At 38.7% G+C, this 13,063-nt stretch overlaps 1 protein-coding gene across 8 annotated transcripts in view; it reads left to right on the plus strand.

Moving 5' to 3' along the window:
- Window positions 1-13,063, plus strand: part of DMD (dystrophin) — a 2,254,125-nt gene that overhangs the window by 2,026,193 nt on the left and 214,869 nt on the right. For all 8 annotated transcript variants that reach the window (XM_040266338.1, XM_040266336.1, XM_040266334.1 and 5 more), the window contains one exon: window positions 6,063-6,123. In XM_040266338.1, the coding sequence (XP_040122272.1) occupies window positions 6,063-6,123 (61 nt within the window). The remainder of the gene's footprint in view (window positions 1-6,062; window positions 6,124-13,063) is intronic.

The following is a 13,063-nucleotide window of genomic DNA, read 5'->3' on the forward strand; positions in this document are numbered from 1 at the left end:
GAATACTGTTCAGTCGTTTAAAATGATGTGAGCAACCACAGATGGTTTGGGTAGGTGAAAGTGGCTAGTTAGAAGCAGGTTTGGCTGCATGTAACAGAAAACTCAAATAACAGTGACTTGCACAAAGTAGGAGTCTCTAAGTTTCTCACACAGAAATTCAGAGATAAACTGAAATGATAGCTACATATTGGTCAAGAACTAGATTTCTCTATGATACAAATGAATGTGTTTACAAAACAGAAATAGATTCACAGACTTAGAGAATAATCTTATGGTTGCCAGGAGTAAGTATGGGAGGAGGGGATAGTTAGGAAGTTTGGGATGGACATATATGCACTGCTATGTTTAGAATGGATAACCAACAAGAAGCTGCTATATGATACAGGGAACTCTGCTCCATATTATCTGGCCTGAATGAGAGGGGAGTTTGGGGGAGAATGGTTACATGTATATGTATGGCTGAGTCCTTTTGCTGTCTGTCTGAAACTATCACAACATTGTTAACTGGCGATACTCCAATATAAAATAAAAAGTTTAAAATTTTGAATTAAAAAGTCAAAGAATAGAAGACTTTAAGAAAATAAAGTTGAAAAAACAGATTTCTCATATACTTTTAAATTTTTATTTGTTTTTTTATTGGAGTATAATTGCTTTCTAATGTGTTAGTTTCTGCTGTACAACACAGTGAGTCGGCTATATGTATACATATATCCTCATCCTCTTGAACCTCCCTTTTTCTCAGCCATTCTTAGTGCATAATTCTTGTAGCCTAAGTTGTGAGGGTCCTGCCCATATCTCCTCTGGCATTCACCAGAGCCAGGCTTACCAAAACTAGACTTCCAACTACACATACCTGTGACTCTGCCTTTAAGGGCATCTCTGGCCATCAGCACCTGCTCATCAGCACAAGGGGCATACCGGAAATGCTGGGCAGTGAAAGACTTCCCCACGCTCCAGGAATAGCCCTCAAGCAATAAATAAATATTTATTTATTAAATTCACCATTCCCTTCCCCTTTGGGTGTGCAGGGGATAACTCTTAAGTGTGTCCTACACTGAAGCCCCAGCTGCACTGAGCCCCAGCTGCCCAAAGCAGTAAAGCATCCTTGATCAGCTTTCTTCCCTTTCCTGACTCATTTCTGGCTCTTCTCCCAGTGCTTCCCTCCATCAGGACTCTAACTCCTCGCACTCAGACCCTTGTGCCTATCTGTTTCTGGGGAGCTGCAACCAAGACAGCTTCTGTTCTCCTGGTTACTATAGCTCCAAACATCATCACATCCAATGCAGGAAGAAGGCAGGTGGGAAAGGGGCAAAGCTGCCTTTCAGTTCAGTCAGTCTTTGAAAGAACTTTCCCAGGAGCCTCACCTGAATACCCTCAGCCAACATTCTCAGGACCTTGGGAACATTGCTGCACCCAACAGTTACAAATGCTGTTACCAAAGAGACTTGGTGGCAATCCAGGATACACTTGTTACTAGCTGTGTGACCCTTTACTAACTGAGTTAGTTTACTGTTTCTGAGCGTGGGTTGCTTTATGTGTAACAGTGGAATAGTGTGACCATGGTGGGCATTTGGAAGGATTACATTAAGAAACCTACAACGCGTGGTACAGAATAGACATGTGATAGCTGTGTTTTCTCCATTTCCTGAATCATCTGACTTTAACTCTGAGTAATAAACCAAAATTACTAATACTTACTGATTTATGACCTTAGACATGTCTTACCATGTGATCTTAACTGTTTGATCATCTGCAAAATAAAAATAATAATACCCACCTTACAAGTCACTCTGACTATATCACATGAGCTATTTGAAGTCAAATTTCAGGCACAGAGAGGGATTTTCCTTTCTCCCCCAACCACTCCCATCACTTCTTCTAGATCAAGAATTTTCAACAAAGTGATATTGCCCCCAAGAGGGCAAAAATTGGTTTTGGGGAGATGTAAAACTCATTCTCTTTATATGTGAAGCACAGATACATACAATGCATAAACTGATGCAGATACAGTATGTCTGTGGCATAGGGTGATTAGGAGCAAAAAATAGACTGAAAAAAATAGACTTCAGTACATGGACGTTCGGTAAAGAGAAATAAAGATGTTTTCTGTGTTGATCTTCTTAGAAAGAAAAGACATCTGGAATAGAGGACAGAGAGTGGGGAAAGGTTGAGAAATGTTGCTCTAGAGTCAATCTTGATAGACTAAGTCCATAAAAACCATCCTTGGAATCCGCATGCTTCTGAGCCGGCCTATCTTCCCCACTGCCTTTTTCATAACCCCCACAGGTGAGGTTTCTCTTTTGTCCCCAGTGAATTGGTGGGTTTTATTTATTTTTATAAACTGTCCCCACTTTCTTTTGACCCAAGTTTTGTCGTTAAACTTCAAAACCACCAAATATAAGAAAGGTAGAAAGATTACTGACATAGGAGGGTCTGAATTTCAGAGAGTGCATTTTTGGCACGGGTTAAATAATACTAGCTTTCTTTCTAATTTTCTGGTTAGGCCCCTGTGTTGATTAAAATAGGGCTTAACACCAGGGTGCTTCCCCTTGGCCCATTCTGTTCATCATGCATTAGAAAATGGTAGAAATGAGAACTTCCCTGAAACAGTGGGGCCTATGCTGGTGATTTTCAAAAACACCTCGGGCACAACATTGAATCCTGTCACCTCGAGGGAGGAAAGACATTTGAAGGTAGAACCGTTGCCCTTTCTTGCTGTTGATATCATACTGCTTCGGTAACCAAGGGGAAATGCAGACGTTGGTTTTGGAATAAACAAACTCATGTGTAGTTTGCTATTTAAATTCAGTAGACAATACTACACGGTGCTGCTGCCGTATGATAATAGATGGTTTTTACCCCTGAGAATCTGAATCACAAAGCTGCATTAGAATTACATGTAGCAGTTATAGAAACATCTGTATAAGAAAATACCAAAGGACAGCAGAGTGTCATAAAAACTATTTGCCAGTAAATCTGCGTGTGATGGGCTAGTAAAAATGGACACGTTAGGCATAAGAGATGTGTCTGCCTATCATGTAGGCTAGCTTTGTGAGGGATGACAAGCTTCCACTGGAACCTTGAGATAAGAAACAGCTGTTGTTATTGGCATTCCTGCGAGAAGTGAAATGATAATTCTGAAACACACTTATGAGAGTTACCATCTATTTGACCAACTTTGGAATATATGCAAAACCAGAATCCAGCAGCCCCGAGCTTTTGCTCAACAACCTTTTAGCAATCTCCTGAGGAGGAGTACTGATTCCAATCCCATAGAACCATTGTCCGATTATGTGTTATTTCTAAAGCAAGTAGTTGCTGTGTGTGTGTATGTGGTAGGGATAGAGGGCAGGGGCAAGATGGAGGAAGGCTGTTATTTTTCTTTTTTATTGCGTCAAGGACATTTTTTGGTATAAAATTTCCGACTTTCAAACGATGACTGCAAAGCAGTTGCTTAGGTGCATTTATGAATTGTGAGTCAAAGAGGGAAAAACATCTTTCAGCACAAAAGCTTCGCTGAATCTCACCATTGGATCTGTTTAATAGCTACACAGAAAGGCAACGAGCTTTTATTTTAGAAGGTAAAAAAATTCACCATTCTCATATACAATTTCTATACTCTCTATAAAAATTAATAAAAACTCCAATTACAAGAGCTTAAAATTTCATATTGATTTGGAACTTACCTTTTTGTAGAATTTTTCTTTTTTATCCATTCAGCTTTTTAGTTCAAGCATATTCTTAACTACTACTCTGGCATTTTCTGGGGAATTTTCTTTTCCTTTTAATGTTTAACTGTACAAAGTCCACTATAGATGCCTGGTGTGGGTCTGGCCATTCGCTCAGCAGGCATTCCACTTTTCCTCTGTTTCCTGCTAGATATTCTGCTTGAAGGTTGTTCCATTCAGGCAGAGCACCCCTACTCAGCCAGCACCCCACCCAGAAACCAGTAGAACAGACTCTTCTGCTATCAGAAGATATTCTCAGCAGCCTCCAGATCAGACTTTCTGGATGAGATGGTTGGATGGCATCACCGACTCAATGGACATGAGTTTGACCAAGCTCCAGGAGATGGTGAAGGACAGGGAAGCCTGGCGTGCTGCAGTCCATGGGGTTGCAAAGAGTTGGACATGACTGAGCGACTGAACAGCAACAGAATAATAGGGAACTGGAGAAGGATGATCAGACAAATGGTGCAGCTCAGCCCATAGCAATCTTGATGAAAAGAAGAACCATTCCTTCTCCACTTAGCCATCCATAGCCTTGGCAAGACAGCCAGTGCAAACTGGACCAAGTGCTCCCTGGAGTTCTCTTCTACCTTCTGATTTTATGCTATGGTTTTAAGAAGTAGGCACCCTGAGCAACCAGGAGCCATGATTTCTGGCTCTCCACCATGTTTCATGCTAGAGAAGGCTTGGGTTTTTAAGTTCCCATAAGAGCAGATTGCCCAGTTGGCTCAGGGAGTTCAGCCTAGGTCCTCAGATCAGGTCTTATTACTCTTTGTACTAATCTGGTCAAGAAAATTGTGTCCTAGAGAAGAATAATGGACAAGAGGAGAGTTGGGAAGACAATGACAAAGGTGACGGAGAGAAGAATAGAAAAAGAAAGGGAGAGTTTGAAGGCAGGGACTACTTCCAAACAACAGATAAATGTCTTTTTCCTCCATATTAAAAATCTGTCCACCAAAATGAAAAGGCATAATTAGCAGCTAAATACAGATTCATGTCTTATATCTGTTAAATGACATATCACCAAGGTACAAAGCAGCATGTCTGGTTGAAGGTTGGGTGGTTTGAGCCCTCTATTACTCTATATAAAACAAAGAGTCTATAGTTTCATTACCCTTAAATTGTCTGGCAGTGGGCAAAGTTTTATTAGAAGCTGTTCTTTCATATTATGCAGTGTGGTCAAGGATATATTAGCTTGGCATTTTCTTACATCTCAATACACTGTGGGCTGAATTTACTGTGAGACTAGTTTAGAAAGGAGATTTTCATGGGAGGAAGTAATGGTCAACATCAGCTGTGCTTCAACTTATAAGCAGGATGAAAATTCAGGGGAAAAATGGATATACACATAAAATTACTGGTTGTTAATAAGAATGCTTCTTATATTTATTTGCTTGATGCAATTCTATATCTCAAAACTGGAGTTTCTTAAAACTCTGTTCAGGAGGAAGATTTTATTATTAAAGAAATGGTATAATGTCTCCTAACATGATCATTTTCTCTTAAAGAAGCCAAAAAACTCCATCATATTAAACCACACATAAAAGGTTGTTCAACTTTGGAAAAGAAAAAAAAAAAAACCACAGCACTACAAGTTAAGCATTTAAAACACAGTTTAAAAGTGATTTATTTGAGTGATATACAATCAAGTTGTTATGAAACGAATTCCCAGTATGTGAAATTTAATTTCACCTGTAGGATCCATCACTCATCACCAAAGTTTTATTACACTCTAGTATCAGGTGCCATTCTCTCACTTGGGGTTATTTTTTCTAATCAGATCATGCTGGTCACCTGACATTTTTGAGGCACCAATTAAAACATGTCATCAGTAAATGAAATTGAATTCTGTTCAAACCAAATAAAGAGGAAAACTAGCATATCAGAGTGATAAGTGGAGTACTTTAGTGTCAATAACTTAGAATATAAATATATCATAGAGAGATGTTTCAGCTGCTAAACTAATAAAACCCAGTCAATCGAGTTGTAAAAGATACTGTGAAACAGCAACAGGAAGTGTTATAAGAATAGCACCCAATGGAGACACATAAGGGAAAACCTGTACACATTCAGTTTCTTATCTGCTCTATAGGTATAGCAGTGGAACGTTTTTTGTGCTTTTTTCCTTTGCATTTATCTTTGTGCCTGAATGAGTTCAATTTCACTTATATCAAGACAGAAACTTCAGAACAGCACGTTAATCCGTCCTGTCTTCATGGGCAACTGAACAAACAGACCAATATCAGTGTAAAATTGTAATTCTGGAGATTAATGCTGTCTCTCTTGTTTGCCGTGAACTTGACCTCTTTGCCTTTCTTTCCCCCCTTTTTTTAGCTTCTGTCCAGGGTCCCTGGGAGAGAGCCATCTCACCAAACAAAGTGCCCTACTATATCAAGTAAGTTGAAAACATCAAGTTCTTAAAGAAGCATGTATTTTGGCTAATATGTATATTCACAGATGAATTTATTTTTAAAACTCAAAGTTAGCCTGGCCTACAATACCTAGTTCTTTCTTTCCCATAGAAGCTTGGATAAGTAACTCATGCTACAGTGACCACTGAAAACTTGCTGATGCCACAGGGAGGTACCTTTCAGAAAAGTCCAGTTAATGCAGCATACATGTTATGGTTTGTGATTGGAGGTGGTGTGGATTTTGCGCAATAGAGTAAAAACTGCCTATAATATTATGGAGAGTGGCAGTGAATACTGACAAGAACAATTTTATTTATCCAGGGATTTTTCTCACATTTCTTCTTTAGACAAAGATGGAAAGTGTCTGCAGCTATCTGTCCACAGACTGTTTTAGGTGGATAAATACTTGATGTACCCAAAGGCAGGCAGTAATAGCTCTGGATTTGTGGAGCTGAGATGTTCATTCTCAACACATAGCACTCGGCATTTTTCTCATAACAACAACAAAAATGATATTGTTTTTAGGGGCCATTTATGTCAGTCAAAGGCATACAGGTTCTTAGAAGCACCTTCTGCAAGATGCTGTATGAAATACAAATTACGATACATTGGGTTGCCATGAAAGAGAGAGGAGAGAGAGTATTGAGTTATTATGGTACCTTAACAATTACTCATCAATTGTGTAATTGAGTCCAGCTTAAACTTAAGTTTCAGTTGGCTACCTCAACAACAATTTAAATAAATCAGATTCACGAAATAGTCTGCCATACCAACTTAAGTCTTTGAACTTGCTTCCACTATCAGTCTGACTAAAAATATGAAATGTTTTTCCATCTTTTCAGCCTGCCATCTTTTATTAAGTTTTTATTCTTGTACTGCCCATCAATCCTTCATAATTCAGTTCTCAAGCAATAAGGGCAGTCCTAGATTTTCATTACTACAGTTCTCAAGAAATTGGATTTCATGCCTCAATTTTGTTAACTCAGAAGAATGGGATTGAGGGGATGTTTTTGGCTCCTCAAGGAGCGCTATATCCTTTAGGAAAGGTGGTCTTACTAAATTTTTCCAGATAGGGTTTCTCTCACTTTAAAAATTCTACTTCAGTGTGTTTTGATCCTACTTAAAATTTTCCAATTTCAAATTTGATTTTATTATTTTTGTTGTGTATAATTATTTAGTCACTCTAAAGTACATGGTTTAATACCTATTTAAAATCACCCATTCTCTTAAATAATGTACTGATTTTTAGACATGAACTGTATTGCTTTACTTGCACTACATATTTTGTGGAGCCATTTTATCCAAATTCCTCCCAGTCATCTCCTACATCAGTGTCTTCATCATCACAGATTTCCATTTCTGACTAAGACCTGCTCCTTTTTCAATCCATTTCTAAAACTCTCACTTTATCCAATTCCCGTACGAGCTAAAATAAAAACTCCTTTTGTAGCCCAGATGTTAGGATCACCTGAGAGTCTGAGACATCTTTAAGCCATCATTCTCCAAATTTTTACCTGTTTGGGGTTCATTAAGTGTCTCATGGGATTTCTAGAGTACCCCCCTCATGCCACTGTCCTTTCCCTAAATATGTATCTTCTCACTGATGTTACATCTCCTTTGAAAGATCCCAGCACAGTGCTGTGAAGCAGTGGAAATGAATTCGGTCCAAAAAAATGGAAAGACAACAAATTCCAGAAAAGCTATAATTCCTCCCTGTATCTTAGACTCTTACTGCTCCTTGATAGGATCAGAGGACAGCCACTCTCTATTTTTCTTCCTGTTTGTCACCAACTTGAAGATTATGGTGGTGATTTTGGGAGGGGCACAGATCTGGGAATAAGAAAACTTGAGTTCTGGTCCTGACTCTGTGATTAGTTGGTTGTATGGCCTAGGGCAAGTCACTTCACCTGCACAAAGCTTGGTTTCTCATTTCTCAAATGAAGAGTTGGACTAGATGACATCTAAGCTCCTTTTTAACTCTAGGAATCAAAAGTGTGTGACTGGTTCCATGGTCTTGTCCAAATTCAAAATCTTTAAGATCTCAGCCTTCTTTTTCAAGAAGTTTAATCTTTATTTTTTTAATTATTTATTTTCATTATTAACAGAATATAAATTCTCAGTTTTAAAAATAACACAGAAATTCTATTTTTCCACTGTGAATTAGCTTCACATATGCCCTCTCAGTCTACTCCCGTTTCTCCAGGTACCATAGGAGCTTTGGTCTTGGTGTTTAATTTAGCACTATTATTCTTCCTAGTTTAATGGTAAGAAATATAGAACAATAGACAAGAAAATGAGCAGAGAGGTGAGTATGGAGACCTTAAAAGCCTCTGAAGTGATCAGTCCCTTGGAATGAAGAATTACCTAATTTCTCAAAGATGTCCCTGAAACTTTACAGAGATCAATTCTCTGTACAATTATAATCTCCTTGAAATTAGAGATTGTGCAGTTTCTCAAATATACTCTTAAAATGTTAAGCCATAATATAGGGAGAACACATGTTTAGAACATTGTCCATAAACAGATTATTGATGTCCTTTGTGATTTATTATTGCACATTACTACTCTCTAAAATATTCTGCTTATACCAAATGACTTTGTACAAGATCCAATAGACCTCATGCCCTGGCAGATGCCATTCATAGTCTGAGATACCGTATTGGTCCACAAATAACAATAATGATAGTATTTGTAATGACATCATTTCAACCAGCTCCCATTTGTCCTCATCTTATTTGTCCTGATTTCCATGCAAGAGTTTTTAACCACATATGTCCAGCTGCAGAAACAAATGTTTCCTCTGGATATTTTTTAATGCTACATAATAGTTCCTTTTCAATGTTGAAATAAACTGATCATCCACATAACAAGAAGTTTCTATACCAGTAGCACAGTTCCAGTTAGTTGCTGAGTCGGCCACTCATCCTTGAGGTTGTAACAATATCTTCTGCTCTAGATAGCCAATCAACCAACATTTACACCTGCATCCTAACACTGGCTTTTCATATGATGCTAAGAACCTTGATTTTGAAACTTCCAACTACATGTTTGTCTAGTTTATTAGTCCACATCATTGTTACAATCTTCATTTTCCCTTCCCCTTGGGGCTCTTCTTCTCCTTGCCAGCCTCTCTTTCAGGTTATTTGATTACAGCTTTCATTGCCACTGAAAAAATAATCACCAACAATGTTCAACCTGTTACAACTGCCTTTTCCACTCTCTGCCATTTTGTGGTTTTTTGGCCTACTGTCAAACTCATGAAAATTTCAATATAATAGCCTTTAACCAGCTGCTGCATTCTGTTAGAATTTCTTTCACCTTTTTATGTTGCAGACTCCCATATGGGTAAACCACACAGAGCCAAGAGCTGGGACTCTCTCTTGCTTTCTTAATGAGTTAGAAAATTATTTTTCTGTGTTCTGGACTGTCAGAAGAATTTAGGAATCCCAAAATTGCATGCAACATGTTTTTGTATAGATGACATAATAAGAGCATAAGAAATTGCACACTGGGTTAGACGCACAGGGCAACTAGCCCAGAAGTCTGACCCACATGCAAACAACAATAGCTGTGTTGTCGATTAACCTAGTAATTTTCATTTCAAAAATATCAGGATGCATCATGACCATTTCTTACAATGCACTGTGCAATCTATTGGCATTGAGTATATCCAGTGGTTTTTTAAACTTTTCCCATCCTCCCCTTCAGTCCTGTCTTAGAAATAAGTTCTATAAACTTACTGATTTCTCTATAAATAAATAAAGATGTACTTCAGTTTCTCTTTAATCTACATCCCTTAACCTCAAGGGGCGGCCCCAATTAAGTGCTATGAAATTCACTGAATACAATTCTATTTACCCAGAGTCGACTTTAATCTCACATCCCTTCACTACTTCCTTTTCATTTTCATCTTCCCAGTCTGAGAGTCTAATCCTTTTTAGGTTTTCAGTCTGCCCTTGAATGAAAGATAAGCATTTCCCTTGATCATCTTAGTTGTTTTTCCCTGTATCTTCTCCAGCTCTGTTATATCTTCCTTGGGGTGTCATGACTGGAATGGCCCAAATATTGGTTATTAAATTTGTTAGCATCATCTCTAGTCTCTGTTCACTCATGAAGAAAGTAAATGCTATTCACAGTCTCCCATTGATGCACACATGGAGAAACCAATTGAGGTCATACCCATTCTACATATATTACTTCTAGCAGAAGGTTGGTTTGTGGCTACTTATGTGTAATACCAGATCAAGTGTTTGACCTTTTATTTCTGCCAGCTGTCTCTTGGGAAGGATTTGATTTTTAGACAAGCTGGTCCTTTCCGCCTGCAAAGACGCTGTGGTTGCTAAATATCAGGAGGCATTCAGTAATGAAGCTTGGGAGAAACCTGCTGACTCAGTCACCAGCAGTACATTGCACCAGCAGTACATGGCATCATTATAAATATGTCTGAAGCACTTCACAAAAGCATGAAAAATGGGGTTCGGTGGAACATCCTTACTGTTCAGCTCTTTTTAACATACAATGTTCAAGAAACAACTCAGGTCAAAGGAGTGTCTGTCTTTTCCTGCTAGTTATTTTGGATGTTGTCTACATTGCTGTGGGTGTCTAATAACCTTGATCTGTCCTCTCCATTCTCAATCCCAGGCATGTTTCTCCAGCCACCTGTTGCATCTGAGTTGCTCATCACTTTCTGCTGGTTTCTCCTTAGCAAAATATGATATAAAACCTCCCTGGTTGAAGCGGACAGTCGCTTCAGTCAGCATTTCTTACTGCTATTGCTGTGTCACTGCCAAATTGGCTGACTGGAGTTCTCACTCTCCTGTATTCCTATGGCTACCATCCCTGTGGTTCTACTAGAGCAAGCATTTGATTCTCGGCATGAAATTTTGGCCATCAGCCTACACTTACCTTTTGCTGTTTGTGTCCCCTTGTATCCTGTTGATCTTTTCGCAGTTACACTGATGAATCTTGCTCTTAGTACCCGTGCTCCCTAACTCCAATAGCATCTGAGTTTTGACACCACCTCCCTCTGTACCATATTGCCTCAATTTCAATTTTCTGGGCAGTTTTTCAGATTCCAACTACCTCCTATGTTTAAAGCATATCTTGCCCTCATTCTTGCTCCAGCTCCCTATTATTTGTGCCAGGAGTTGTTCTGCTTCAAGTTTGGGCTGAGTTTATTTGTTCCTCTGAATTATTGACTTCTATTTCACTATGTAATATTTATTTAGAGAGAGAGCAATAGTTAGCTATGTATCAGCTGTAACAGCAGTCAAGATGCTAAATATCTGTTGGTTAGAATGTGGTGGAAACCCTTCTGATGAGACGGGTTCTTTAAGTCTTTATTGAATTTGTTGCAATATTGCTTGTGTTTTATGTTTTGGTTTTTTGGTTGTGTCCTGTGGGTTCTTAGCTCCTCAACCAGAGATCAAACTTGCACCCCTTTTGTTGGATGGCAAAGTTTTAACCACCAGACTGTTAGAGAAGTCCAGAGGTGGGCTCTTATTATTTAAAAAAACACTGGCTTATGATATCCAGCTAAGCAAACATTCCCCCATGGCTCATGCATGATGCCTTACCATTCTAGGACTGCTTCTAATCTTCAGATGTTCAGTTTGAATGTTGGTTGGAATTGGCAGAGGTGTCCTTAGTTTTTCTCAGAATATAGTTTGTGCTATTTCTGGTCAAATCCTTCACATGTATATTTTTCTTCAAAATACACCTTTTAGCAGCTGACAAGACACTATGAAATGGGAGAAACAGTAAATAGATCAGGTATCAGATGACTTGAAGTCTGATTTCAACTTTGCTATTAACTATTTGACCAAAGATGAATCACGTATCTTCTCTGAGTCTCAGTTTCTCCATCTGTCACCTGAAGAGGCTGAATCACATGATATCATAGGTCATTTCCAGGGTCCTGACATTTCCTGATTTTATGAATGTTGACTTTGAAAGAGAAATTATTTATAATAGTTTCCAGAGGAGTGAAAATGAATCTTCATATCGCCCTTGAGGTATCTTATTGCACCATCAATCTTTCCAGGATAGGAAGGACAAATACTGTGAAACTTTCTCCTTAACTGTTTAGCACCATTGATAATAAGAAGTGGATGTAATAGAGAATCAGCTGTCAGTCTTTGAGGATACTGGTGAGTATCTCTGGGTAATTAAATTTGTGGAATCACTGCCAGAAGCCTGGTGCTCTGACTTTTCAAAAGGCTTTGTACACTGAGATAACCCAGAGGTCAGTCTTCTCTGCTATGCTTTCTCCTCCGCAGTTTGATGCTTCCAGAGGTCATATTAGCTGAGTCTCATTAAGCTCTGCAACCACAATGAAGGAATGGTCAGTAATGCATACTTGATGATATGATCTTGAAAACAGCTCAGTTTAAGATGGTAACTGAAAGAGAGTGCAGGAGATGCCATAGTGTCATACAGGGTGCTGATTCTGGCCTTTGCTTTTGTACATCTTGTTGGTAGCTGTAGATGTTACTATCTTCTGTCTCATAAGGCTCACAAAAAATCTCACATCTTTCTTTACAGTTTCATAAGCTGATACATAGAACCTCAACTGAGATAATAGAGTTCATGAGGATAGGTGCTGTGTGTCTTTTTCTAGCATAGTACCTCACAAATAGCATGCGCTCAGTAGATATTAGAATGAAAGAATAAACACATGCATACAAGAAGTTGCAAATGCTTTCCAGTTTCCTGGCCCCTTTTACTTTCAAAAAATCTTCAGGTGTCTGTGTGTGCATTTCAATCTACTACCCAAATGTGTCTCACGTATCCTCTAGTTTTGTTGTTGTTTAGTCACTCGGTCATGTCCAAACCTTTGTGATTTCATGAGCTATAGCCCACCAGGCTTTTCTCTGTCCATGGCATTTCCCAGGTAAGAATACTGGAGTGGGTTGCCATTTCCTT

This window comes from Oryx dammah, unplaced genomic scaffold (assembly GCF_014754425.2).
Source record: "Oryx dammah isolate SB20612 unplaced genomic scaffold, SCBI_Odam_1.1 HiC_scaffold_23, whole genome shotgun sequence".
Lineage (NCBI taxonomy): Eukaryota > Metazoa > Chordata > Mammalia > Artiodactyla > Bovidae > Oryx > Oryx dammah.